The sequence below is a fragment of the Lacerta agilis genome, chromosome 5 (assembly GCF_009819535.1).
Source record: "Lacerta agilis isolate rLacAgi1 chromosome 5, rLacAgi1.pri, whole genome shotgun sequence".
NCBI lineage: Eukaryota > Metazoa > Chordata > Lepidosauria > Squamata > Lacertidae > Lacerta > Lacerta agilis.
In genome coordinates this window covers 72909144-72936911 of record NC_046316.1, presented here as the reverse complement: position 1 = coordinate 72936911, position 27768 = coordinate 72909144, and the positions used below count along the sequence as shown (strand labels likewise).

General features: G+C 44.4%; 1 protein-coding gene across 1 annotated transcript; it reads left to right on the top strand.

The window, feature by feature from the left end:
* Positions 1 to 209: 209 nt before the first annotated feature.
* On the top strand, positions 210 to 27611 carry ERICH6 (glutamate rich 6). The gene is made up of 16 exons (XM_033150439.1): positions 210 to 294; positions 2184 to 2238; positions 3371 to 3492; positions 5083 to 5152; positions 5843 to 5949; positions 6680 to 6712; positions 9367 to 9425; positions 9634 to 9770; positions 16266 to 16344; positions 16432 to 16589; positions 17817 to 17914; positions 19630 to 19793; positions 20543 to 20628; positions 23314 to 23469; positions 25233 to 25464; positions 27344 to 27611. Exons 1-16 carry the CDS (start codon positions 252 to 254, stop codon positions 27602 to 27604), a joined length of 1860 nt encoding a protein of 619 aa, XP_033006330.1. The 5' UTR covers positions 210 to 251; the 3' UTR covers positions 27605 to 27611.
* Positions 27612 to 27768: the final 157 nt, after the last annotated feature.

The following is a 27768-nucleotide window of genomic DNA, read 5'->3' as shown; positions in this document are numbered from 1 at the left end:
TGGGGCTGAGGAGAGTTGGAGTGCAACATGGAGCCCGGAGGGCCACTGAAGAGCCCGTGAAGGTTGTTACTTTTCTTTTGGTATAAAAAATATATTAAATGGCTCCCAATTTCAAATAAATTACTTTACTGTATGCATCGGTCCTTAGCGTTGCAGAGGCAATCTTTTCTTCACGAGCTAAATGTGTAATTTATTTTTAACATAGGGCACCTGAATTTGTTGTGACAGTTTCAGAGTTTCACAACAGTGAGATGGAGCCAGAGGAGATCATAGAGAGGAGAGATATAGGCACAGGTATTGTATTGTTGCTGCTGTGGAGTGGTTTAAGAAAGCATAACATCTGGAGTAGGCAGAGGGAAAGAAGCCAGTACTTTGAGGCTCACAAACTTGCAACAGGGTTCCCATCAATCGCCAAAACAAACACACCAGCCAGTTAACGTTTGCTTCCTTTCCTTGCTATGCTCATCCAACTAGAGCTGTCTTCGGTGTTTTCCAAAACATGCAGGGGTTAAAAGAGGGCGAGGGGTGCACACGCAAGACCCACCTCTGTTGTTCCCACATGCACGGGCTCCTGTCATTCCCTGCATGTTGAGCAAGAAGGTCTAACCGCATTCACCTGAAAGGGACTACTAGACACCACCTGAAGATTGGGAATCCAAGGCTGGGAATCTTCCCATGTGAACCCACCTGGACCCTTAAATCTTCTGAGGCCCCTCTCCAGATCCCTCCTCTGAGGAAGACTCAGGGTGGTGGCAAGGGCAAGTGCCTTTTCAGTTATGGCTTTCCATCGGTGGAATGCTCTCCTCAGTGAGGCCCACCTAACACAGTTTTTGACATCTTTCCAGTGCCAGATAAAGACTTATCTTCCCTCCCTTCCCAGCTTTTGATGGACCAGGATGATATTGTTTTGTTACTAGTGTGCTGCCAAAGCTTCCTGTGGTTGTTATGGGACTTGTTTTGTTTTTAATTTGTTTTCATGTTGTAGTTATCATGAGTCTCTTTGGGACATAAATGTGACCAGTGGCTTAATCATCGTCAACATCATCCCTAGTTATGCAGTTCCAAATCACATGGTGGCTTCTAACTATATTCAGCTGAATGCAGTTAGACGTCTCCTTAACGCCTATGTGCCAAACAAGTAACGGTTGAGTGGATAAGGGATATATGCCTAGCGTACAATGGCCACTGAGGCCATTGAGTTTTAGGGTATCACTACCAGTGCAGGCACCTGTGGGCAGGAAGCGCCACACCAATGCTGTAGAATGGAGCTCGAGGAACAGGGTGGGGGTGCCAAATTTTACCGTGCACCGGGAACCGCTGAAATTTGATAGCCCAAAGTCTGCCACTGCTCCCATCAGCCCCAACCAGCATGGCTGGTGATCAGGACGATAGAATTTGTAGTCCAACAACACCTATAGTCCAGCGTCATCTGAAGGCCACAGCAGCTGTTGAGCAGGTATGAGACAGATGCAGAAGGAAGCGCTCAGACAGTTCCAGGCTGGCAGCAATTCCGGATCACCCTTCTACAGATCAACCCTTGCATACCATAAGTTTACACCAGGGTTGGTTTTTTTTTGTTGTTGTGTTGTTTTTGCAAACTCTGAGCAGCCTCTCAGATCAGGCAAAACTGGTTTTAGCCTTGGAGGTGGATATGAACCCAGATGCTTAGAACAAGGGATTTCTTGCTGCAGCTGGTTCCCCAGTAGGGACTGTTCTGCGCATATCATCGCCTTGACTGCACAAAGGCCTACAGAGCTTACACCTCCCCTTTCTGTCATAGAACAACACACACACAGGGAATGCTGGAAAAGTCTCGTTCATTTGGTATTGCAGCAAAAGCCCTGCCCTCTATAAATTCTACTTTACGCCCTGTGCTGTGCTGTGCTATTTAGTGCATAGCAACTGGCTGGGCAAAAATTTTAGATCAGTGTGTAATTTTTCACACGCTAGAAAACAGTTGACTTAAATTCTCATTACAGAAGCAATGTGCCCCCCCTCCCCAGTAAATCCCGTGCTATTACGGTACTATTTTCAGCATAAGGCAAACTGATGTATTTTTAGTGTGGATTCATTTAAAATATGCCTATATTAAAAATACGATTTGGTTTCCCAGAAAAGCTCAGGATAGGTTTTGTGTTTCTCTAAGTATGTAAGTGCCATCATAATGCTGTTTATATGAACAGGTCCTGAAGATCATCCAGGAAGAGATAAAAGTAGATCATCCACTTCTCCAGCTAGGTAACAACAATAACAACAAGAAGTCCTTGCATTAGTCAAAATGGTTATTAGCGGGGTGTACCCTAATACAAGTGGGACGCGGGTGGCGCTGTGGGTTAAACCACTGAGCCTAGGGCTTGCCGATCAGAAGGTCGGCGGTTTGAATCCCTGCGACGGGTGAGCTCCCGTTGCTCAGTCCCTGCTCCTGCCAACCTAGCAGTTCGAAAGCACATCAGAGTGCAAGTAGATAAATAGGTACCGCTCTCGGCGGGAAGGTAAATGGCGTTTCCGTGCGCCGCTCTGGTTCGCCAGAAGCGGCTTAGTTATGCCAGCCACTTGACCCGGAAGCTGTACGCCGGCTCCCTCAGCCAATAAAGCGAGATGAGCGCCACAACCCCAGAGTCATCCGCGACTGGACATAATGGTCAGGGTTCCCTTTACCTTTACCTTTACCATATTACAGAGGGTGGTGGAATGAAATTTCTGCTCACTCTTCTGACGTTATTTATGAGCTTTCCCTCTAACTTATTGCATCCAGTTCAACTGGCCCACGGTGTGTCATGGAAGGTGGACTGCAGATTTCCAGACTGTGGAAGATACCACAGCTAAATCTCATGGGAGAGCCTGCTTCACCTTTCAGAAATAAAAATGTAGCATCTTAGAAATTTATTTATGTTTGTTTGTTTGTTGTTTGTTGTTTATTACTGCTCCTTAGGTGTTTGTTTGAAAGGTGTAGATGTTTTGCACTTCCACCACCTTTGGGGCTCCCCCATGTATGCTGATCTCTCCTCCTCCCCCCACCCCCAGCTCCATAGCCCAAGTTTTGCTCCAGTCCTGTCGACACTTGTTGTCACCGCTCGAGTTTGCTCTTAGAAGGTGCGGCATGCATCTCAACTGCATGGAAAACATGTTTATTTCTGGCAGGCTATGCTGTGGTCAGAATCAGAATTCCTCAGGAACTGGCAGTACAGTAGTAATTACCGATGTTCTATTTGTGCCGTGGATAGAAAGCTCCGGGGCTTGCCTGTGTTGTTATGGGGCTCAACGATGTAAGTGTCGTGTTTGCACTGTGACATAAAAAAGGTGGGGCTTCCTCTAATTCAATTGCTTGCCCTTTCCCTCAAGCACTATACATCGTTTTTCATCTGCCTAGGTCAGAGAGCCCAGAGGGAATGGCTGACAGCAGTCAAAAGCCAGGATTACATATTGCCCCCTTTGAAAGATCAGCAGAGCTATCCTCCCCAGAAACCGCTGACTCCTTATCCTCAAGCAGAGGTACTGTGTTCTAACTTCCACATGTACGAAGAGAGAAGGACTGTAACTCGGGGGGGGGGCGTGTTTCCCAGCTCCACCTGGAGATGCTGAAATTGAACCCTGTTTATGGTTGAATGCTCTCCTCAGGGAGGCTCGCCTGGTGCCTTCATTACATACCGGTATTTAATGCCCCAGGTGAAAATTCCTCTTCAACCAGGCCTTTGGCTGATTAAGCAATCTATGGCCTTTTAAATGTGTCTGTAGAGGTGGCATTTTTGTCTTTTTTCTGCTGTTATGCTACGTGTTTTGCGTTCTTATGTTGTAAACCGGCCTGTGATCTTTGGATGAAGGGTGCTATATAATTTAATAAATAATAATAGTAACCTAGGACCTTCAGCATGCACCTAGGACCTTCTCTAATACTCAGCTATGGCCCTTTCCAAATTGCAAACATAGGAAGCTGCCTTATACCAAGTCAGGCCATTGGCCCACCTAGTTCAGAATTGTCTGCACTGACTGACTCTCCAGTATTTCAAGCAGGAGACCTTCCGAACTCCTACCTGGCTTGAACCTGGGAACTTCTGCTTGCAACGCTGCGGCAATGTTTTCGGGACTTTTTATGAGGGGACAGCTTAAGCAAAAGAGAGGCAGTGTGGAGCCAAACGAACTTACAGTTTAAGTGCCTGGACAAGAAGAGGGAAATTTAAAAACAAATTATAACAATAGTAACATTTGCATAGCACTTGATATGCATATCTTCTAGTTGTAATCATTGCAACAGCCCTGCAAGGTAAGACGATTCTTATCTCCTGTTATTGCTGAGGCTGAGAGACAGTGGGTTGCCTAAGGTCCCCTCATGAAGTCATGCACTCTTGCCAATGTGGTTGCACCTGTCAGGATATTAATACACGCCGAGCTGCAAAAGCTGCAGCAGCGAGGCTCACGTGACTATGTGTCTGTTTTTCTCCTGTGAGAAAACCACTAGTCCTAACTGCTTTCTCACATGTGATGTTATTGTACTTTTTACTTTCACTTCTGGCTTGAGAGATGCCGGACACGCTAATGCACAGCTCTGACTTAATGAGCTGGCAAGCAGAGACACTAAAGTAGTTTTAGCTTTAATGGCTTGTGTGTGTTGTTCTTCACGCTGGGGAACGATCGCATATTATCAATGTGCCCCTGGACTCGAGTAGCCAGGAGAGCACAAAGGCTTCGTCCCTACCTGGGGGTCAGTCTCACAACTTGCCCCCGCGGGACGTTTGCTAACAGCACCACCTCGCGTCTTCCAGTAAGCAACAGTGACCTACCTGCCAGGAAGCTACCTTGGTGGCTCTGCCTCACCTGACAAGCGACTTCTGCTTGTCTCTGCATTCCTTGCCAAATCAATGTCACCCTCAAGTGCCTGCCCCACTCCCTGTCCTGCAAAGGAACTAGAGATCTGGCTCTGAGGGAGGTATCTGGGGGTGTAGGTGTTTTGGGGTCGTCAGAGTGGCCCCAAGACTGAGATGTCCCATTCGTGAAGACAGATTACTAATCTAGATGGTCTGTAGCTCGTATGCAATGGAGATTTGGTCAACCGTACGCATAACTAGTTCGGCTTGTGCTCGGCAGGATCCAAGGGCCACCCTGCAATACTGGGAGGAATCAGAAGAGAGAGCTCTGCTGGGTACCACTTAAGGAGGTGAGCAATTGAAGTGTGTTGCTTTTCCAAGTTTCTGTTGAGTTTGATCATGTCGCTGTTGAGTAACGGAACAGCCAAAATCCCGAGCAGTGTGCTTTTCTTCCAGATGATCCTCAAGACGACAAGAAGAAATCACGCTTCCTCCTTTTATTCTTCAGCTTTAAATTAAAGTTTGGTTTAAAGTTTATGTATAAGAGGGTATGGATTGCAGAGGTGCCGGGAAAACAAGGCCTGAAGGGCAAGGCAGTCTTCTGTATTTTAAGGCAAATTGTCTTCACAATATTATGCTCAAGGCTGAAATTCCTTTTGTTGTTGTTTAGCTTTGGATTAGAGCTATTTCACTTTTTTTCGTGACTGTTTCTTTAAGGTTGCTTATATGCATTTGCTCTCTTTTCCCAGACTAGCATAACAACAAATGGATGGATTTTTGTAGTCAGTTCAAAGATTAGGGTAATCATATGTTTGCATGGGCGACATCATGAGTGGGATTCTTATAATGGGCCTAAACCACAGTTCCATATATTGGCTGCTGGTCAATTCCTTCTGCCATTTTGGTTTTCTGCTGCTTAGAAGCGAGTGACAAAGATAACTCTTGAGCCTCAAAGACAACAAAGGAGCTTGGAGTTTGCTTTGAGACATAAATTAATTATTCATCTTGGTTACACGTCTTATGTTGTGTCTACTGAAAAGGGAGTCGTTGGATGCCGTTGCTGCTGATCAATCCGAAAAACTTTGGGGAAGATCAGTCTCAATGCAGACAGATAAGAGCTGGCTTTATGACCGCTACAAGAAAAAGCGTAAGTAACTGGCTTCTTGTGCTATCTATATCTATCTATCTCTCACACACACACAAAATACAGCAAAAAAACCCTCCACTGTAATCACCATACATAGTAAAGGTACAGGTACCCCTGACCGTTAGGTCCAGTCGCGGACGACCCTGGGTTGCGGTGCTCATCTCACTTTACTGGCCAAGGGAGCCGGCGTACAGCTTCCGGGTCATGTGGCCAGCATGACTAAGCCGCTTCTGGCGAACCAGAGAAGCGCACGGAAATGCCATTTACCTTCCGCTGGAGCGGTACCTATTTATCTACTTGCACTTTAACATGCTTTCAACTGCTAGGTAGGCAGGAGCTGGGATCGAACAACGGGAGCTCACCCCGTTGCAGGGATTCGAACCGCCAACCTTCTGATCAGCAAGCCCTAGGCTCAGTGGTTTAGAGCACAGCGCCACCCGCGACCCCAATCACCATGCATAGTAACCATTTAGCTACATAAGAAACTGCCCCAAGCCTGATCTGATTATTTGCCCATGTAAACCTAGGTTATCCGCTCTGACCGTCAGTGCCTCTCCAGGGTCTCAGGACTTCATCTCCTTTACATCAGAGATGTTGGTGATTGAAACCAGAGCCTTTTGCTTGCAAAGCATGTGTATTATGCTGCAATGTGTTATAGGTTGGGTTGCGTTTAGCAAAGGCTGTTCTATAGTTAGGCCAGATGTTATGCTTTTTTTTGTTTTCTTTGCAGATCCAAAGGAAGAAAAGCTTCGTCCTGAGAATGGTAAATTGGTCCTCAGCACATCAGTTTCTCCTTCATTTTGAGCCCTGCCTTTTTCTTTTTTTCCTTTTTTTTTTTGTCTGTGCGACTCCACGGAGGGGCTGGGGTGTGAAACCTAGGAGGTATAACCCTGGCTCAGCCATAAACTCGAGAGAATGTGGGCACCTTGCTATTCCTCAGTCTTAAATCATGGTCTGTAAAATGGGAATGTTAACAACCTGCTTTACATTGCAATGTGATGATCAAAAACGTGTATTGTGACACACTGAAGGTGGAGGCGAACTATCATTACCTTGTGTGCAATCCTACCGTTGCCTCTGGTGAACAGGTTTTGCAGGTTTTTTATTGCTTCCAAAGCTTGCAAAACTGATCTGAAGAGTGGTGGCGGGTCAAAAAAAGGAACGAAAGAAAAATTTACATCACAGGAAATGATGCTACTCTCACTGTCTGTCTCCAGCAGCCTCAGGCTGGATTTATGTCAGCACTTCTTGTCCTGTTTCTTCAGCATCTCGTTGTTCCAAGATATTCTTCGGTTGCTTTTTTTGTGAATTTGTGGTTTTCCCTTGTGAATAGCAGCACAAAAATATGGCAGCAGCAGTACTGGCCCGTTGCGCCGCTTGAGGCGTCTGTTTCCAAGGTTCCCATTTTAAATGGCAAGCTGTAGCCTTGACAGGTAGACAACCCCAACTGATGGTTTAAACAGGCAAGCTCTGCTTCTTTAACTTCTTAGCAATGCTCCGTTGCTGCTCATTTCCTGGGTAGAATCCAGATGCTGCTCCCCAAGGAGCACATTCCCCACCCTGCCCTATATTCACAGTTTACTATTCCACTCTTCCTTCAGCAGTGGAACCACATGGGCAGGCGCTGGCCGTTCCTTTGAGCCTCCCTCCCTCCCCCCTCGCCATGTTGCGGCTTTTATTCTATTCTGACCACTATATTTTTAATGCTGTGAGGGTGAGTGCTCCCCGCTGCACTCCGAAGGCACAGGGGCATTCTGCTAAAAACAAAATCAGGCTTGTCTTTGGGCAGCCCACCATAAGCAGACAACAAGCGATAACTGCATGCCAGCAGGCCACTCTAGATAACACATGCAATCTATGGTCTGGAAGTAACTAAGGCAAGGCCTTTTGGGGGGGGGAGCTCAAAAACCACCTGAATGGCCATGCGAAGAGGCCTACAGCAGACTCGATAGCACAGGTGTCTCCTTGAAAGTAAGAGCCACTGGGATCATGGGAATCTGTTGATAACCATCTTAAGACAGTTCTTTGCCAGCTTGAGGCAAAACAGGACATGCTATTTTGGCCTGGCTCTGTTGCCATTCCCACGACCACCACTACCTGTTCCTGGTCCCACCATGAGCCTTGCCGTATCCACCACTGGGGGAGAAGTGACACCACCATTGGCACCAATTTGGGGCAAAATCATGCCAATTTTAAGTGACACCTTGCATGCTCTGCAGGATCTGGCATGACTTCGGCAAGAATCACCCAAAATGGAGACGCTCTTGCCCAAAATGGTGCTGCTGGCAGAGGCAGTGGTGCAAGTGGAACACCCATGGGCCCGAAGCAGCATCCTCACCTTGCCTAATGACTGGACTAGCTTTGCTTGCCAGTGTGCATTCACCGACATGTGGAACTGGAGCACCAGTCTTCTAAGGGCACTTCCAAGAGAGATGGTTTGGGTGTTGATGGTCTAGTGCAGGCATGTCCAACAGGTAGATCATGATCTACCGGTAGATCACCTGGACGTCTGTGATAGATCACTGGTAGATCATTGGCTCCCCCCAAAGAAGCTGAACAACTGTTGCTCCCCTAAAAAGGCTCAACAATTTACCTCCACCCTGAAAAAACTCAACAACTTTGACCCAAACCCCCGGAAAATGGGTGTTCCTCCTTCCTAAAAAAGCTAGCTCACAACTTTGACCTGAACCCCAAAAAAGGGGTAGATCACTGCCAGTTTTTAACTCTGTGAGTAGATCGCAGTCTCTTGGAAGTTGGCCACCTCTGGTCTAGTGACATCATGCGCAAACACAGTGGAACATGTGCATTGTTCTCTGGAAAGGGGTATTCCCCCCCCAGAACTATTGAGGTGCACAGCTGGTCCTGCCATCAGCCCATGTCCACTGAGCATATGGATGGGCACAAGCTGTGGCACCCTGCTCTTGTGTACTGGGAAGAATTTGCACATGCTAGGGGTAGCCGCATGGTGTCCTCCAGATGCTTTGAACTGCAGCTCCCATCATCCCTCACCATTGGCCACACTGGGTATGATGGGAGCTGTAGTAGTCTGAAACCTGTTCAGGGTATCACAATTGGGTGCTACAACTGGCTGTCGCCTGCCTGTTGCTACTTCAGCATCCCCAGTCCTAAATAAGCGGTGTGGGTGTGTCCTTTGATTCAGACCTTAAAAGCAAGATCGGACCCATTTCCTAACCCAGTGTTTTTCAACCACTGTTCCGCGGCACACTAGTGTGCCGCGAGATGTTGCCGGTGTGCCGTGGGAAAATTACTTTATATATAGTCAATATAGGCACAGAGTTAATTTTTTAACATTTTCTAATGGTGGTGTGCCTCGTGATTTTTTTCATGAAACAGTGTGCCTTTGCCCAAAAAAGGTTGAAAACACTGTCCTAACCCATTCTCCTTGTTGATGTTTAGATATCTACGCCGTCTGGTACGAGGACCTCAGCTGCTTAGACATTTTGTGCGACACGGAGGTATTCGTCACTCGTGGTCTCTGCACATTTTGGTCAAAGCATCCTCCCAACTCAACGTCCCCACCTCCATCCCTTTCCCTTTCAGCCAAATCAAGGCTGATGCCATTCATCTTTGGGAACATTCTGGGCAGCAGGGTTCGAGATTTGAAATGGAATTATCTCTTGTATTGTATTGTACATTGTATTTCTTTATCTTTTCTTTTTCAAGTTTCAAGAAGACTTCCTAAAGCTGTTTCAGGAATCTCTACGCACCCTGTCCAGCGTTGGTCCACCAACTATACTAGCCTATAGGCCAGAATCATCGAGAGAAAACATTCATTTTGAGGTGGCGTCTCTTTCCATTCTGTGGTTTGTGCATGTAGGATAACCAGGGAGATGCATGCATAAATAACACACAGGGATATGGTGACGCATTGCACACTTTTGTGCAGCTACAGTGTAGTGCTTTTGAAGTGTCACCACTAAGAATGCATGTGTTTGTGTGACTGAATGTCCCATTTCCCTTAAAAAACACACACACACACACCACACACACACACCTGATGTACTAATTTTCTGTATGCATATTTCAATACGTCACCCCAAACCCCTGCCACCAGCATCTGAGCCAGTATGGTGCAGTGGTTAAGAGCGGTAGACTCGTTATCTGGGGAACCGGGTTCGCGTCTCCGCTCCTCCACATGCAGCTGCTGGGTGACCTTGGGCTAGTCACACTTCTTTGAAGTCTCTCAGCCCACTCACCTCACAGAGTGTTTGTTGTGGAGGAGGAAGGGAAAGGAGAATGTTAGCCGCTTTGAGACTCCTCGGGTAGTGAAAAGCGGGATATCAATCCAAACTCTTCTTCTTCTGCATCTCAGAAGGGGCTATACCACATACTTTTAAAAACATATGATTTGCTTAGGTAAGTAGCCTAAGACGAACACTGCATAGAGACAAATAAAATGGTAAGGAGCATTCAGAAGCGGAAGAGTTTGAAGCTATTTGGTGTCTAGAGGCAGGTTTACTCCAGAAACATATGCGGGGAAGCCTCGTCCTGTGTCTATATTGCCATTTGTCATGCTTTCCAGGAAACAGATGGCTCTAAGATCCTTAAAGAAATTGGATCAATTACAGTTGCCTGTAATCCCTTGAGAAAGTGAAAGGGAAACAAGACTCTCCAAGCCACTCTTGATGTAATCAAGATTAACAAGTCTGGATTTGGAGAGGAGACCAGGAAAGGAACAACCATGTGATATAGTGCAGTGGTCTTGGTTGTTACTGTTTAACACCACCTGTTCCAGTAAAAAATGAGAGCTGCAGGCCAGTTGGAGATGTGTATGGGTCTTTTTAGAAATGTGCAAGGATTTCAGTAAGCAAGCTCTGCTGAACTGATAGGGGAATTAGATTATTGGATTGGGAAAAGGCACCTGTTTTTAAACCTTACGTTACTTTCCCTCTCTCCATTCAGCATTTGCTAGCCAAATTTCACATTAGTCATTTTTTTTTAAATATATTTTTTAAAGAGCATCCACATGAATTGCTGAACACTGTGTAGTAAATTCTGGTGAAAATCCATTGCAGAAACATCACCGTTTCCAATTTACAGGGTGTAGGATGGGTAGGGAGAATAATAGTCAGTATTATTGCAAAAGCCAAAATCTACCTGGGTTGAATCTCCTTGCATCACCTCTTCTAAGGTAGTTGATTGAGAATTCATTTAAAAAGCATATTCTGAAATCCAAGGGTTTGAGATTTTCCCCAGGAGTGGGGGAAATTATAATCATTTATTGTTTTCATTGCTTACTTTGTTGGAGAGATGAATTAGTCATAATTATCATCTATAAGAAGAAGCAGCTACGTATTCCTGTATGCGAATTGACTGGTCTGGCACTTGCGTAAAGTTTGTTCCATGGGTTTCTTATTAAAAGGGCACAGTGCCTTATTGTCTAATGATGTATACAAGTTGCTGGTATGTACTGAATTTTGAAGTAATACTGATGGAACCTGCCAAAGTTCCAGCTCTGCTTAATTTAGGCACACAAAGTTCTGCCTGACTTCAGTCAGGAGCTGAATCTCATATTGTATACAGGAATCTCAGCTCTCTTTTTGCATTTTGCAGAGTGAGATGTTGCACGTTATGGACATTTAGGAGCAGTCCTGTGAAAGTTAAATACTTATAAATCTCATTGATTTCCGTGAGAGTGAGCTAAGCACAGATTTCAACTCTCCCTTCAAAGTAATGGGACTTTTAGGAGTATTAATGGTCATGCCGAGCTGCTCGCTAAAATAATATCTGACAGCTAAATGCAAAAAATGTAGCCTCTGGGTTGTAGCCAAAATGTGTATTTGCAATATTTTATTTAAATGCCTTAAAAGGAAGCGTCATGGAATAACAGGAAGGGGCATTCTTTTAAAGCCACCAGAGTTGTCAGCTGTTGCCTGAGAATTTGCAGGTTCAGCATTCATCTGTTTCTGCATTTGAACTTGAGGGTGGCTGTGGTCAAAATGACTTGCTCCACATCATGGGTAGGCAAACCAGGCTCGGGGGCCGGATCGGCCCAATCGCCTTCTAAATCCGGCCCGCGGATTGTCTGGGAATCAACGTGTTTTTTCATGAGTAGAATTTAAATTATTTAAAATGCATCTCTGGGTTATTTGTGGGGCATAGGAATTCATTCATTTTTTTCTCCAAAATCTAGTCCGCCCTGCCCCCACAAGGTCTGAGGGACAGTGGACTGGCCCCCTGCTGAAAAAGTTTGCTGACCCCTGCTCTACGTTGCCAGAAAAAATGAATATATTGCAGGGCCAAGGGAAGATATTCCCACCTGCTCTGCAGTCTTTCATAGCACCTGAATCAGACTTGCAGACAGCAGTTGAGAACCTCTGCATTATGGGGATAGAAATTTGAGGGGGAAACTGGGAATAGGGATTATTTGCTTAGCATGATAACTAGGTCATATCCTTCTTCGACAAACTAGCGCCCTCCAGATTTTCTGGACTACAACGCCCATCAACCCTATCATTTTAAATACTTTTTCCTAATGGTTTTTCCGCTTCAGAAACTTTTCACAATTCTGTGGACAAGCAACCAAAACAGGTGAGGACTGCACCCCCGTTTCCACCCTTGCCTAGCCCTGCAGCCTTTCCTTCGAATGAGCAGCCCTGCTCCTTTGTTCAGTAGATGCAGCCCTCATTGCTGGTCGCTGCATGTAATGAGCAAATTTATGCAGTATTTTAATTTTCGACTTGGATGCATGGCCTCTACATTATTTTATTAGGGGTGGCAATACCAACAACATTAACATTGCCCCTGCTGCTCATTCACTGTAGCGCTGCATTGAATTATTTCTTGCTGCTGCTTATTCTTTCCTTTGAGCTTTGGAAAGCCAAGGAGCTGCTTGTTTTCTTACGCTGTTTACAGAAGGAGGCTTAGAATAAGCCTGTTCAGATTGCGTGCTGTGGCCTTTTAGCATGCCTTTGGGAACAATTCATGCCCAGGTAATATAAAAAACCCTGCAGTCCTTAACACAGGACCGTCCCCTCCCCTCCATTTTTCTCATCTACTTAGTTTTGGATGAAAGTGAAAGCTGTCAGGTGACTTGTTGGAGGGCTTCAGTTTCACTTATTTACACTTTGAGAGGCTTAAAAATACTTATTCTGACCGAGAGCAGAGTCCCGTGTTATAGTACCTGCACATTGTTGCTGTTATTCCATTTAGTTGCATATTCAGTACATGATGCAACTTTAAAACACATTGAAGTACATCCTTTCCCCTCAAAAATTTCTAGGCACTGTTGTTGTTGTTCAGTCGTTCAGTCATGTCTGACTCTTCGTGACCCCCATGGACCAGAGCACGCCAGGCACGCCTATCCTTCACTGCCTCCCGCACTTTGGCCAAACTCATGTTAGTAGCTTCGAGAACACTGTCCAACCATCTCATCCTCTGTCGTCCCCTTCTCCTTGTGCCCTCCATCTTTCCCAACATCAGGGTCTTTTCCAGGGAGTCTCTCTTCTCATGAGGTGGCCAAAGTATTGGAGCCTCAACTTCAGGATCTGTCCTTCTAGTGAGCACTCAGGGCTGATTTCCTTGAGAATGGATAGGTTTGATCTTCTTGCAGTCCATGGGACTCTCAAGAGTCTCCTCCAGCACCATAATTCAAAAGCATCAATTCTTCGGCGATCAGCCTTCTTTATGGTCCAGCTCTCACTTCCGTACATTACTACTGGGAAAAACCATAGCTTTAACTATACGGACCTTTGTCGGCAAGGTGATGTCTTTGCTTTTTAAGATGCTGTCTAGGTTTGTCATTGCTTTTCTCCCAAGAAGCAGGCGTCTTCTAATTTCATGACTGCTGTCACCATCTGCAGTGATCATGGAACCCAAGAAAGTGAAATCTCTCACTTTCCCTCAAAAATTTCTAGGCACTGTAGTTACCGGGAATTGGAACTCTGGTAGGGAATAAGCTACACGTATTTATTTTGCTTTAACTTTTGTGTTAAGAAGATACAGGGGCAGGAGTTGTGTTTTACAAGATGCGCTGGGATTTGTGCATCTAGTGTCATGTCCATGATGGGTACATACAGGCACCAATGAGAAGGCTTGACTGACAAAATCATAGGTTTGTAATGAGCAGCACCAGCATATGTCACTCGTCTCAAAGCTGGCAAAATGGCTAAAAACAATTGCAAAAGAATCTGTTGCAAATGTAAACGTAACGTGCCGTGAGCTGGATCCAGATGGGTGCGCCAGCTCCTAGGGGTGGAGGTGAATTCAGCCCCCTCAAAATCTGCTGGCACAGGGTTGGGCTCTGCACTTGGCCTCCTCCCGATGATGCGATGTTGCACGCGCATTGCGTGCATATCACATGTGTGCAACGCATGCTGGGCGCATGGCATCACATGTGAGCGCTGTGCACCAGGAAACCCTCCTCCCCCCCAATATTGGGTGCAAGATGGCGCCTCTGATGCAGAGTTCTGCTTGCTCTGGAGGAATGAGATGGGATTGTTGATTGTTCCTCCCCCTCCTCGCCTCTCATGCTGCTTGTGGGAGGACGTGACCCTCAACCCTTTGGAGCAGCTTGCCAGGTAGCACAGGAGGCTGCACAGGGAAAGAGAAATTGGCCTAAAACAGACTCCCCCATCCCTTCTCCAGTGGGGAAGTTGTTAATGTTTGATGTTTATCGTGTTTTTAATATTCTGTTGGGAGCCGCCCAGAGTGTCTGGGAAACCCAGTCAGATGGGCGGGGTATAAATATTATTATTATTATTATTATTGTTGTTGTTGTTGTTGTTGTTGTTGTTATTATTATTATCCACAGGATCTTTTTTTAAAATAAAAATACTTTATTTTATTGTTTCCAATTATAACACATACACATATTTCCGACAAAACATACACAACCTACAGACATTTTTCTACATCTTAAAAACCAAACACTCCATCATACTTTCCTTATCTTCATCACACTCTACCCACCACCTTCCAACACCCCACACCCCACCCTGTGCTTTCTTTCTTCTAACACACTATTATTCCAATTTCTTGTTTATTTACAGTTCCCCTTTGTTGTCTAACTTATTTAATATCCAATAGTTGTAACGGAACTTGTTCATTATAATAGGAGATTTAACTTTTCAACATAATTTTTCAAGTATCCTCTGAACGCTTTCCAATCTTTGTCTGCCCTTTCTTTTGTGGTCCTTCCAATTTCTTCCATTATTTTAGACATATTGTGATATTCTAGAAGTTTGGCGAGCCATTCTGTTTTTGTTGGGATTGCTCCACTTTTCCATTTTTTTGCTATCAGTAACCTTGCAGCTACTGTTGCATATAAGTATAATGTTTTATCTTCCTTCTTTAAACTGTCTGGTACTATTCCCAGTAGGAAACCTTCTGGTGTTTTTTTAAAAGAGTATTTAAAAATTCTTTTCATCTCGTTATATACAGTTTCCCAAAATCGGACTATATTGGGGCAATTCCACCATATGTGTATCATGGTGCCTTTTCCTGCATTGCATCGCCAGCAGACATCTCCGCAGTTTTTATTTATTTTGGCTATTTTTTCTGGTGTTAAGTACCACCTGTGTTGTATTTTCAGATAATTTTCTTTCAATATATTACATCTAGTAAAATTCATATCTTCTTTCCATAATTTTTCCCATTGCTCTAACATAATATTCTTTCCAATATCTATTGCCCATTTAATCATTGATTCTTTAACTAATTCATCCTTTGTCTCCCATTCTAACAACAAATTATATAATTTGGATATATTTTTTGAAGTTTCTTGTAATAAATATTTGCTAAATTTAGAAATTCCTTTTTCAAATCCTATTTTTTTATCTTTTTGTAATCTGTATTTAATTTGGGTGTACTGAAACCAATCTGTAATATATGCCTCCTGTGGATAATAGATTGGTTACAGATTATTATCCACAGGATCTTAGTGCCTTACATGAATGGAAAGAGCCCTTTTGTCCATGGAATGACCATGGATTGGATGCAATAAAACAGACAACAGGAATGAAATAGCTGCAAAATAAGATTACAAGAATGGGAGCATTTCTCCATTAAGCAAATCTAAAATGGTGACATTTGGGGTGACATCATCCCCCCCCCCAAAAAAAATTCGGAAAGGGCTTGGATACATTTCAGCCTTCTTCACCATGGGCTAGAGCTCTTTTCAGCTTTCTTTATTAACATAGGCTAGATCACTTTTCAGCCTAGCTAAATTTCAGTCCTTAAAAAAAAATATAAAAAAAATTCACGCCTAATATTGAACTTTCCTGCAAGGTGATTGTCACCACTAATGTCATCAAAATGTTCCGTTTCCTCTCTGCAGTTGGAAAAACACTATGGAGAATCTGTGAGTTCTGTGGCAGCCCACTGAGAAATTATCCGTCATTTGAAAGTCTAGAACAAATAGCAGAATATGGAAATGTAAGTAATGGGGAATCATCCTAATGGCATCGCTAGAAAGCCAAGGGTGACGTGGCCGCGAGGTAACTGTAGGATCTTGCCTTCCAGCTTTTCTGTTGCCAGCAATGCAGAGATCTTCACGAGTTCGTTGTCAATGAGAAAAAGCGCTATGCCAAGGAAGGAGTTGAGCTGATTGATATCACCACTAAGCAGGTTGAAGGAACTGCGGAAGAGAGAAAAAAAGCCAGAGAAAGAGCTCGGCAAAGGTATTGCAAGCCAGTTGGTGTATGTGATGGCCTGGGAGTCAGACTCTGATGCTGAACCTGAGGGATCCCAGCCTGCACAGGATTCCCTGCCTCCAGAACCAGCTGAGCCGGGGCCAGGGCTTGAGCCTGAAGGATCCCCACCTGTGCTGGATCCCCAGGTGCAGGCATCAGCAGAGTCTGCTCTGGCTCCTGATGGGAGGGAGGACCCATTGCCTGCAGGTGCTCCACTCCCAGCCTCTTCAGAGGAAGCTGAGGCAGCCCCTGGGTCCAGTAACACACCAGCCACTCCTGAGCTGCAGAGGCTCAGGACAGAGAGGCGAAGAGAGCTAAGTGCCTACAGGAGGAGTGCTCGCCTCCAGGCCCGGAGGAGAGGTGAGTCTCCGGAGGATCAGGGCCACCCTAAGCATAGGGCCAGATAAAAGCCAGCCAGACCCAGCCCAAGTTGCGTGAGCAACTTAGTTGCAAGCGTGTGCTCAACCTGCAACCTTGTGCCTGAACCTGCCTTGGACCTGGACCTGCTCCCTCGCTCCCCGCCGGAGTGACCTCCATTTGACCCCTAGATCCAGGACTGGACTTGGACCTCGCTTCACGGACAAACCCCTGGGGCCAGCACAGTGTACATGCTATTCTCAGGAACCATTTTGGTATCATTTGGGGCAAACCAGCATTTCTGAAGTGTTTTGCAAGAAAGAGAAGGGTAATGATTAGAGTGGTATCTTGGTTCTCGAATGGCTTGGCTCCCAAACAAATCAGCTCCCAAACACCGCAAACACGGAAGTGTTCTGGTTTGTGAACATTTTTCGGAAGCCGAACATCTGACGTGGTTTCCGCGGCTTCTGATTGAGTGCAGGAAGCTCCTGCAGCCAATCGGAAGCTGCGCCTTGGTTTTCAAATGGTTTGGGGAGTCGAACGGACTCCTGGAATGGATTAAGTTTGAGAACCAAGGTACCACTGTATATTGAGTTTTGAGCTTTCCTGCTCATTCAGGAGGCCTGGCCCTGATTCATAGGCTTTAGCCAATTGTTACACACAAACATGTGCGGTCAAACTCTCTGTTATAGAACAAGACATTGCTGAGCAAGACCAGGGTGATCTGCAGCAGAGGAGCATCTCTTCTGTTTCGGTGGCTAAAAGATCAGCTAGTCACCTTGGCAATCCTCCAAGAGCACCTGAAATTCATTGTTTAAGAAATTGGGAATTCATGCCACGTATGTTTTGATTTTGCAGGATGAAGGAGAAACAAATTGCCCAACAGGCTATCCACCTCCCGAAAGAGAAAGAGAAAGAGAGAGAAAAGGATGTAGTTCCAACTCATGTCTTTGACTGTGAGTTCTAATTTTTTCTGCAAGTTACAGTGGTACCTCGCAAGACGAATGCCTTGCACAACGAAAAACTCGCTAGACGAAAGGCATTCGCTAACGAAAGGGTGACTCGCAAGACGAATTTTTCTATGGCCGTGCTTCGCAAGACGAAAATTTCAATGCATTCCTATGGGAATTAAATTCCTATGCATTCCTATGCATTCCTATGGTCGTGCTTCGCAAGACGAATTTTTCGCAATACGAAACGACTCGCAGAACGAATTAATTTCGTCTTGCGAGGCACCACTGTATTATGGACAGTACTCATTAGTGGGTGAAACTGTGAGAATGGCTCTTACAGAACAGATATTGAAAACTGGCACATATTCACTCTTATACTAGAATCTTGCCGTGTCCCCAGCCAATATCTTGATTCCCTGTTAATAGGGTTGCATATATGTGTGCAACAAAGAATTGAAGAACAGGAGCTCCCTGTGCAGAGCGTGGTCTTGTACTGTTTCCTGTACAGAATGTCTTCCTGACTGCTTTTGCTCTTATGTGACAGGGAAAATGTGGTCATGTCTCCAGTTATAGGGGACAATTATGGTATGAAGAGCATAAATCATTTATAACAGGGGTAGGGAACCTGCAGCCCTTCAGAAGTTGTTGGACTCCATCTTCCAACAGCCTCAGCCAGCAGGGTCAGTGTGGAGGATGATGGCTCTTGTAGTTCAACAACACCTGGAGGGAAGTCAACAAAGGGTGCGCCGACGCGGCGGGGAAGGGTGTGGTGTGTGGAGATGCTGAGGCAGTTGCCATGGTGACGTGGCCAGCCAACCGGGCGCCATAGCCCAGCGCAGCATCAGCATCCTCTGCAGTTGGTAGTCCCGAGCTCTCGCCGCTGGCGGAACTGAAAATGACTTCTGAGCCAGAAACAAAACCAATGGGTGGTGCAAAGACGACAGCCTCTTTCCAGTGGCATCCATGTGCAAACCCTGGCAATCCTGTGTTTTCCTGCATGTTGGAGGCAAAGACTCTCACCTCTAGCAATTTCTTAACTAAGCCCCAGCTTTTGCTCTATAAAACAACATCAAGTGAATACGTTGCTATACCGCCTACCACACAAATGGTACCTTGTAAATTCTGTCCAAAGGACAATACTTTCACAAATCATTTGTTCACTTGTGGGATGACACGATTTAATGGTATTAACACTGGCACTGACAAAACAGAGTTTGTGATCTCTCAGATCTTATGCACACTTTATAAAAATATAATAGTGTGTTTTTGTTATCTATTAAATAATAAAGCAAAAAAACAACAACACCTGGAGGGTCAGAGTTACCCATCCTTGGATTAAATGGTCTCTTAGGTCAGATCTAGCATGTGCACTGTGTTGTTTTTTTTTAACTGTTTTATTGTTTCAGGTTAGTAAACAGGTTCATTTAAGACTCTTAATATAAACATACGTTGTAATTTTTACCTTGGCTGCTAATCCAATTTGTGTTGCTGCTGTGTTTTGCTATAATTTCTTTATGCGTTTTTAACTTTGTTATGGTGGTTTTTAATTTCATATTGGGAGCCACGCTAATAATTTGTATCGAAGAGCAAGCTATTAAAAACCCGAATGAAACAAAATAAATCTGAACTAAATTGAAATTGCTTTTTTGTTCTACTTAGTTCAAGTTTATTGAATAACCTTTATTGAACAACATTCTGTGCTGCTTCATGTTCCCTAGATACTCGGCAACTCAGCACCATCTCCTACTGCCTGTCCCAAATTGGACCTTCTATGTCGGGCTGGACAAAGATGCCTCTCCAGGGAATTAAATTCCAAAGTCCCACGAGCCAAGACGTTAGCTACAGCATCTCTAGCTGTGATTTCACTATTGCAGGTGGAAAGGTAAGCACCTGGATTTTCCTGCGCTGGAACCCCATTATTGGACCTCCTTCTGCTTCCAGGATAAAATCATTCATAGGACAGAGCATTCTGCATTTGACTATGGCAACAGCTGCACCACACATTTAAAGTACCATAATACCACTTTAACAGTCATGGCTCCCCCCCTCCCCCGACATCCTGGACACTGTCGTTTGTTAAGGTTAATGAGAGTTCTTAGGAGACCCGTTTCCCTCCCAGAGCAACAATTCCCAGAGTGATTTAACCACCAGTCTCTCTTCCTATGGAACTCTGGGATTTGTAGTTCTATCAGGGATGCTGGAGCAGCAGACTTCCTGCATTGGCAGGGGGCTGGGTTTGAAGCCACCTCTAGGGTTCCAGCTTTTGTATGGACAGTGACTGGTTTTGGAGTGGACTTTAGCTGCAGGCAGAATGCTGCCTGGAATGTTTGCCTATGTAACAGCCAACCTGGTTGCCCAGGAGGACAGGCTTGTGACCGCTTGACTGAGATCTTGCACTCTGGAGGTCCCTCCATTCCCAGAACTGTCAACTATTAACGTCACTTGGCTACAGGATCACAGAGCTGGGAAGCAGCAGGTCCGAGTAGAAACTGGGAAGGGGCAATTCAGTCGGGCAGCACAGCTTTTTGTTACCTAATCCCAGCACCCCTTTTTTTTGCCTTTTGTATACCAATTCTCCTGAAAACAAAATATCGTTTTAAAGTACTTGTCTTGTTTTCCTTTCATGTGCAGTTGCTGAAAAACCAGTTCTTCCAGCAATACTACAAAAACGGTGTGAAGTTTCTTACCATGTTTCCAGATGGCAGTGCACAAATATTGTATCCTTTTTGTGGTTTTTCTTTTTTTCTTTTTGACTCGTGGCGATATCTGAGGCACATCATTACAGTATTAAGGATATAATTCAGGCAAAGCAAAACACATTTTAAGTCCCATCAATTTCCTTGGGAAAAGGTTAAGAACTCAACTCAAATTCATAGAATCATAGAATAGAATCATAGAATCATAGAGTTGGAAGAGACTACAAGGACCATCCAGTCCAACCCCCTGCCAAGCAGGAAACACCATCAAAGCATTCCTGACAGATGGCTGTCAAGCCTCTGCTTAAAGACCTCCAAAGAAGGAGACTCCACCACACTCCTTGGTAGCAAATTCCACTGTCGAACAGCTCTCACTGTCAGGAAGTTCTTCCTAATGTTTAGGTGGAATCTTCTTTCTTGTAGTTTGAATCCATTGCTCCGTGTCCGCTTCTCTGGAGCAGCAGAAAAACAACCTTTGACCCTCCTCTATATGACATCCTTTTATATATTTGAACATGGCTATCATATCACCCCTTAACCTTCTCTTCTCCAGGCTAAACATACCCAGCTCCCTAAGCCGTTCCTCATAAGGCATCGTTTCCAGGCCTTTGACCATTTTGGTTGCCCTCTTCTGGACGCGTTCCAGCTATGCATGTAACTTTACCTCACCTTTTAACCACCCTGTCATGGTCACAGTCAATATTGTGGTAAAGAGGATGGTTTTTTACTATTTCTATCTATGTTTGTATGTGAGGAGCAGATTCCTGTCCTCCTTAGTAATATTGTAAATGTTGGATGATGGGATTAGTGCTTTACAAAGCTATAAGGAAGTGATCTTTGTGCCTGTAAATTTCAGGGCTGCTATACTGCTTTGTTTCCAGTCAGTGCATGTCCCATAACTTCCCCCTGAAATCCTGTAACTTTTTATACCACAAATGTTACGGGGTGTTTTTGTCCTGCTTTACTTGGGCTGTAGTGCAAGAGTAACACCCCTTCTGATGGCAGTAATGCAATAACGTTGGAGAAATGTTACAAAACTAATAAAACAGAATATGTGGATGTTCCAGTATAAATGCACCACTATTACTGCACCAGTGATGCGTTGCAGAATGCCACTGCGGAAAATCACCGGTCTGGAGGGGCCCCAAGTGTCCACTGATGCTGGGACTTGGAAAAGTTCACAAACACACCACAAAGACGTAACCGGCTGTAACAAAATAATATTCATGTAGTATATTTCTCTCTGTATCAAAAGTTCTTCACAGACATAGTCTACATGTAGAGATCAACAAAATTCAGCAAAGTGACGTAATAGCAAAATGAATAAAAGTCCCAATGAACGCTATTGATCACAAAGTCCCAGATATGAACTTATCCACATTTGTCTCTGTGTTTGTATAGTCCAAACAAAAGCTTGCACAATTCACAAGAAGTGCTTGCACAGTTCACGGACAAGGTTTTCCAGAATAGTAACCCTGTTTCACCCTCCTGGGCTTCATCAGAGGTGCATGCTTCTAAATAATACAAATACAGTATGGTAATACAACATCTTAGTACACAAAATCTAAATAATACAAACAATATAGACAATTGTAGCAGTAGTATACATACCATATAAAGGTAAAGGGACTCCTGACCATTAGGTCCAGTCGTGTCCGACTCTGGGGTTGCAGTGCTTATCTCACTTTACTGGCCGAGGGAGCCGGCGTACAGCTTCCAGATCATGTGGCCAGCATGACTAAGCCGCTTCTGGCGAACTAGAGCAGTGCATGGAAATGCCATTTACCTTCCCGACAGAGCAGTACCTATTTATCTACTTGCATTTTGATGTGCTTTCGAACTGCTAGGTTGGCAGGAGCAGGGACCAAGCAATGGGAGCTCTCCCCGTCGCAGGGATTCAAACCGCCGACCTTCTGATCGGCAAGCCCTAGACTCTGTGGTTTAACCCACAGCGCCACCTGGGTCCTATACATACCATATAATGTGTATCAAAATATATACGACTCTCATGACATAGTGGTTTCTTGCATAAAGTAACAATTAACAATTTCAACTTTGGGGTTTTCATCAGCTGTATGCCATAATCATCACAATTTAACAAACAAAGGCTTGACATATCTCGCTTTGGATGTCATGAGTCTATCTCATATATTAAACTCCAGTAGCTAATGAAAACAATTGCTAACACAAATGGACTTTTCCACGATATTCTAACTTTTCGAGTTTCACCTGTAATGGCTCATAACTGAATCTGGGGGGAAATAGGTGAAGATGGAACTAGATAAAAAGTAGCATGTTCCAAACTCCAAGCCTGGCAGCCACATTTTGGACCAGTTGAAGGATTTTCCTAGGAGCTACTATTTAACTTTATCTGTTGACGGTGGTGGGTTTTTGCCGCAATCTTAGCCACTCTGTTTTGCTATCACACAACCCTAGAAGGGGTAGTAATAGTGTTTGTTTGGGTTTGTTTTTATTGAAGATTTTATTGGGTTTCAGGTGTACGCTTGATGTTTCTGGTGTTTGTTGTGATATGGGTGCAAAGGCATAGCAGAAAGTAGGACTGAATCGTTCAGAAGTGGTATCAAAGAACACACACGCATGCACACACACAAAGAACTAATCAGTTGAAGCCATGCACACACCTTGATAACGCGACAACGTTCCTAAGCGTGTTAATGGGCCCATTGGAACCTTATCTACATACAGCTATCCCTCTGGAAATCTGGCGATTATCATTGTACAAAGGAATGACACAGGCTACGTTGCCATAGTACAAGACGACAAGCCTGAGAATGCAGAAATCCAAGCAGTGTTCGATTCCTGTGGCAATGGGACTTGCTATCATTCAAATGGAAATGTCTGGTACGTTCAGTTCAATCAGGTTTGGTCTTGTTGTTTTACATTTAGGTTGTAAAATGTATACCTGTGTTTTGTACTTCAAATTAAGGGTGGTCAGGACCTCGTTTTCTAATTCAAAAACATATGCAGTGTCCTTTGTTAACCAAATGGCAAATAAAGAATACTCGAGGTTACTGAAACAAAATAGAAAATTCTTTTCAGTAGCACCTTAGAGACCAACTGTGTTTGTTCTTGGTATGAGCTTTCGTGTGCATGCACACTTCTTCAGATGCACACGAAAGCTCATACCAAGAACAAACTCAGTTGGTCTCTAAGGTGCTACTGGAAAGAATTTTCTATTTTGTTTCGACTATGGCAGACCAACACGGCTACCCACCTGTAACTCGAAGTTACTGGTGAACGTAAAAGTTCCAACTGAACTTTAAAAATGGATATCCTGCTGAGAAAACCACAAGAATTGGAAATTTGAGAGCCATTTCGAAAGCTTCACGTTTGTTCCCAGAATAGTCACGTGTGTTTCAGCTGGTGTGAGAAAGGGAAGTTATAAGACAGAATGGCATTTTAGCTGGCAGGCCCATGGCTTCCTTTCAGCAGAGGCAGGCTAGCAGAATTAGCAGCAAGAGTCAGCGTGTGATCAAGGGACCATGGCTGAATGCCAGTCAGGGACGGAGAAGTACCAGTAAGCTGGGTGCAAGAGCAGCCTGAGAAGAAGATGTTCAGCACATGAGGTTTGTCCCATCGCAACCACACTGTGCTAGGAGATACGGCATCCTCTGAACTTGCTGAGCTCAGGGGTATTAAAAACCCCAGATGCCAAATTTGTAGTTCTGCCTCCTGGTGAAAGAAATGCTAGGGGAGAAATTGTATGGGTTTTAATCGATCAGCTCATTAAATACGTTTACATTTTCCTGTAAGTAAAATCAACCTTTTTTAAAAAAAGAAGACATGTTCCTTGTTTTCGCATTGATGAATGCCTATGCCACAGCAGCCGTATTAGAAAGGTACCCCCTCCTGTGTCAAAAGAGAAGGAACAACTCTTCTGGGGTGGTGTCTCTGTCAAATTAATTGGGGGCAGCTTGTTAGCCAATGAAAAGGTTTTTAATGGAACAATTAAACGTGGGTGACTCTGTGGGTTAAAAAAACCAAAGAGCCTAGGGCTTGCTGATCAGAAGGTCAGCGGTTCAAATCCCCGCAACGGGGTGAGCTCCCGTTGCTCGGTCCTTGCTCCTGCCAACCTAGCAGTTCGAAAGCACGTCAGAGTGCAAATAGATAAATAGGTACCGCTCCGGCGGGAAGGTAAACGGCGTTTCTGTGTGCTGCTCTGGTTTCGCCTGAAGCGACTTAGTCATGCTAACCACATGACCCGAAAGCTGTACACCGGCTCCCTCGCCCAATAAAGCGAGATGAGCGCCGCAACCCTAGAGTTGTCCACGACTGGACCTAACGGTCAGGAGTTCCTTTACCTTTATCCAATTTATCTAGCAATGGAGACAATGATCCTAAGAGTTGGGTGGGGTAACTGTTAGCAAGCAGGCTGATCTTTGATGAGGCAAGTGACCTTGGTGTGGAGGCAAGCCAGTATTCGGTTATTGTTGATCTAAACTTGGAGCTTGCCCTTGTACCTTCGCTATTTTTCCCCTATTTGATTTGGCAGTATCTGGATGTGAATATGTTTTCATATAAGGGCTTGGGCTGTACAGCCAGGTTTCTCCCCCCACCCCCTTCCCGATAGGAGGTCGTCTCAAGTTGTTATTTTCCACATTTAGGATAAATGTTACGATTCGAGGAGGGCATTATTCGGACGAAGCTGGCAACAAAGTGAAAACGTGGATCTGGCCCAACAATTTGCAGAAGTGCGTCTCGAGAGCACCATTTAAGCCAGTCTTTCTATCCTTGAACCAGAACGTTGGTGTCAGGATAGTTGAGCAAGACAGAGTAGCCATTTCTTTCCTTGCAAGGGGCAAACAGGCAAAAATCAACATAGGAGCAAAAGTAAAGGTACTTTATTTCAGAGTTACTATGGGGGAGGGTGGGTGAGTTTACATGTTCTTAAGTCACAGCTGAACAAGACAGGGTGGGATTGTTTTGGGGGTAAATATAGAAAACGTTTTCGAAAAAAGGAATGGAGCAGTTTGCTTCGAACTTGCAGAGCTACTTGAAAAACGAAGTTAAATCAGCCAAAGACTGGCACATAGTTTATCTGGTTTGTACAAGACAATGCCCATAGTTCAGCATCACTTGACCAAATAAACCAAAACATCAGTCAGATGGAAGTTGGGTGAACAAAAAGAGGGAAACGATTTATAATTTCAAAAAGATTTATGAAAGCATTCACAGAGATGAATTTGTATAACCAAGAATTCAGGCTGAGACTCAAATTATGTGGCTTATAGGATAAATTTAGGAAAAAAGCAGACTGAGGACAGGCCAAGAAACAATATGATTTATATAAAACTTTTAAGTTAAAAATCTAGTAAGTATAACACTCTTCAGCCATGAAGTTTAAAAGTTGCTTATGTAATCTGATCCATACAGATTATAAGCGTCCCCATAACTGTTCTTGAACTTGTCTCAAGCGCACATTGCTTAGCAATATAGTTCCATATATTAGATTTCAGCAAATCTGAAAATGAGAGCGGGACCTGCATGCTTTTTTTTTTTAACAGGGAGTGCAGGAAATAGCAGGTTTAAGAGAAGAAAAGGCCATTGGGATGGATCCATCTAAGTTCTATTCAGAGGAGATCCATTGAAATTAATGGACCTAAGTTAGCCATCCCCATTAATTTCAATGGGTCTACTATGAACAGGAATAATATTGGACATATTAGCAAATGTTAGAGAATCCTGCCCTTCTCTGAAGTCTCTCAGCCCCACTCACCTCACAGAGTGTTTGTTGTGGGGGAGGAAGGGAAAGGAGAATGTTAGCCGCTTTGAGACTCCTTTGGGTAGTGATAAAGCAGGATATCAAATCCAAACTCTTCTTCTTCTTCTTCTTCTTCTTCTTCTTCTTCTTCCTCTTGAGGTTTTAGCAAATATGGTGCCCATGTGCATGCGAAGGGGGAAGTTTCTGAAATACTCATGTGACCTGAGTTGGTTTTATGCCTTTTGCTATTTCTGCAGTTTTAATGAGGTTGAATAAAAATAGGGTTGTTGTTTTGTTTTTTTAAAGCAACTTTTTTAAAAAAGGCTTTGGGAAGGGAAAACTGAAGGTCGCTCATCCACTTAATCCTATGCTCTCAAGAGGGTAGAAATTAGCGCTCTTTGAACTCCTCTGTCCTTTTCCAATTTGTTTTTGGCTTGTTTTTTGTTTTGTTTTTTTACATTTCCCCTCCCACTGGGAAGAGGGAAATTAAAGTGAACCAAGAATGCCAACTTCAGGGATGGCATAGTTAACCCCTGGTCTGGGGGCATGCCAGGGAATGGGGAAGTTCTCCAAACCACCCTCTTTTTAGCCTTGCCAGCATCAACAACAGGCATCCCCAAACTCAGCCCTCCAGATGTTTTGGGACTACAACTCCCATCATCCCTAGCTAACAGGACCAGTGGTCAGGGATGATGGGAGTTGTAGTCCCAAAAGATCTGGAGGGCCGAGTTTGGGGGTGCCTGATCAACAAGGTCTGACCATCAGTAAATTCCAGGTAAGAGGAGGGAATCTGGTCCTTGCCTCTCTTCGCGCTCAGAGAGAAGTAAGACTGCAACGTTGGTCAGTTTTCTCTCACGGTAATACTGATTTAATTTCCCTTTATTTCTCTTGATTTAAAACAATACTCACTGTTAGGTTTCCTTCCCTGTGCGACCTTTCTGACTTTCTGCAAGCGAGAACTGCCATGTGACTTGGGAACTACATTAACTCCTTGCTTTTTTGCTTCCTTAAAAGCCGCTCGCTGAGCATCACCCGTGGCCGAAGTTTGTGTCTGACGATGACCTCTTCCTGTTTGCCTGCCGAATAAAGATTCTCCGCATCTTTGCTAAACTGCAAGGGTGTTTAGATTTTCCTAACAATGACTGGTGGGCTAAGCTCCAGCTGCCTTCGTTTCTTTTCACTAAGGCTTTGAAGCTAATGAACCTTTGTAAGGAATGTGAAGTAAGTTCTGCTCTGGACACCTTAATCATGGAAACATTAAATTCACCAACCTGATCACGATTATGCTATATGAAGTTACTTGTTTCATTGTTCAAAGGAATATTTACCATTACCGTATGTTGAATTCTAGAGGTATCGGAAAACAGATCTCAGGATTCATTTAATAACAGTGCCATTTATGCTGGTCACATAACACGCAGTACCTTCTTGCGTTATAC

Bases quoted from the DNA above. Each gene is read 5' to 3' on its own strand.
- ERICH6 (XM_033150439.1), top strand. From the start codon at position 252: ATGGAGCCAGAGGAGATCATAGAGAGGAGAGATATAGGCACAG. The intron at 9,771-16,265 runs GTGGTTTGTGCA...AACACTATGGAG, and splicing joins GTGGCGTCTCTTTCCATTCT to AATCTGTGAGTTCTGTGGCA. The intron at 19,794-20,542 runs GTAAGCACCTGG...TTTCATGTGCAG, and splicing joins TCACTATTGCAGGTGGAAAG to TTGCTGAAAAACCAGTTCTT.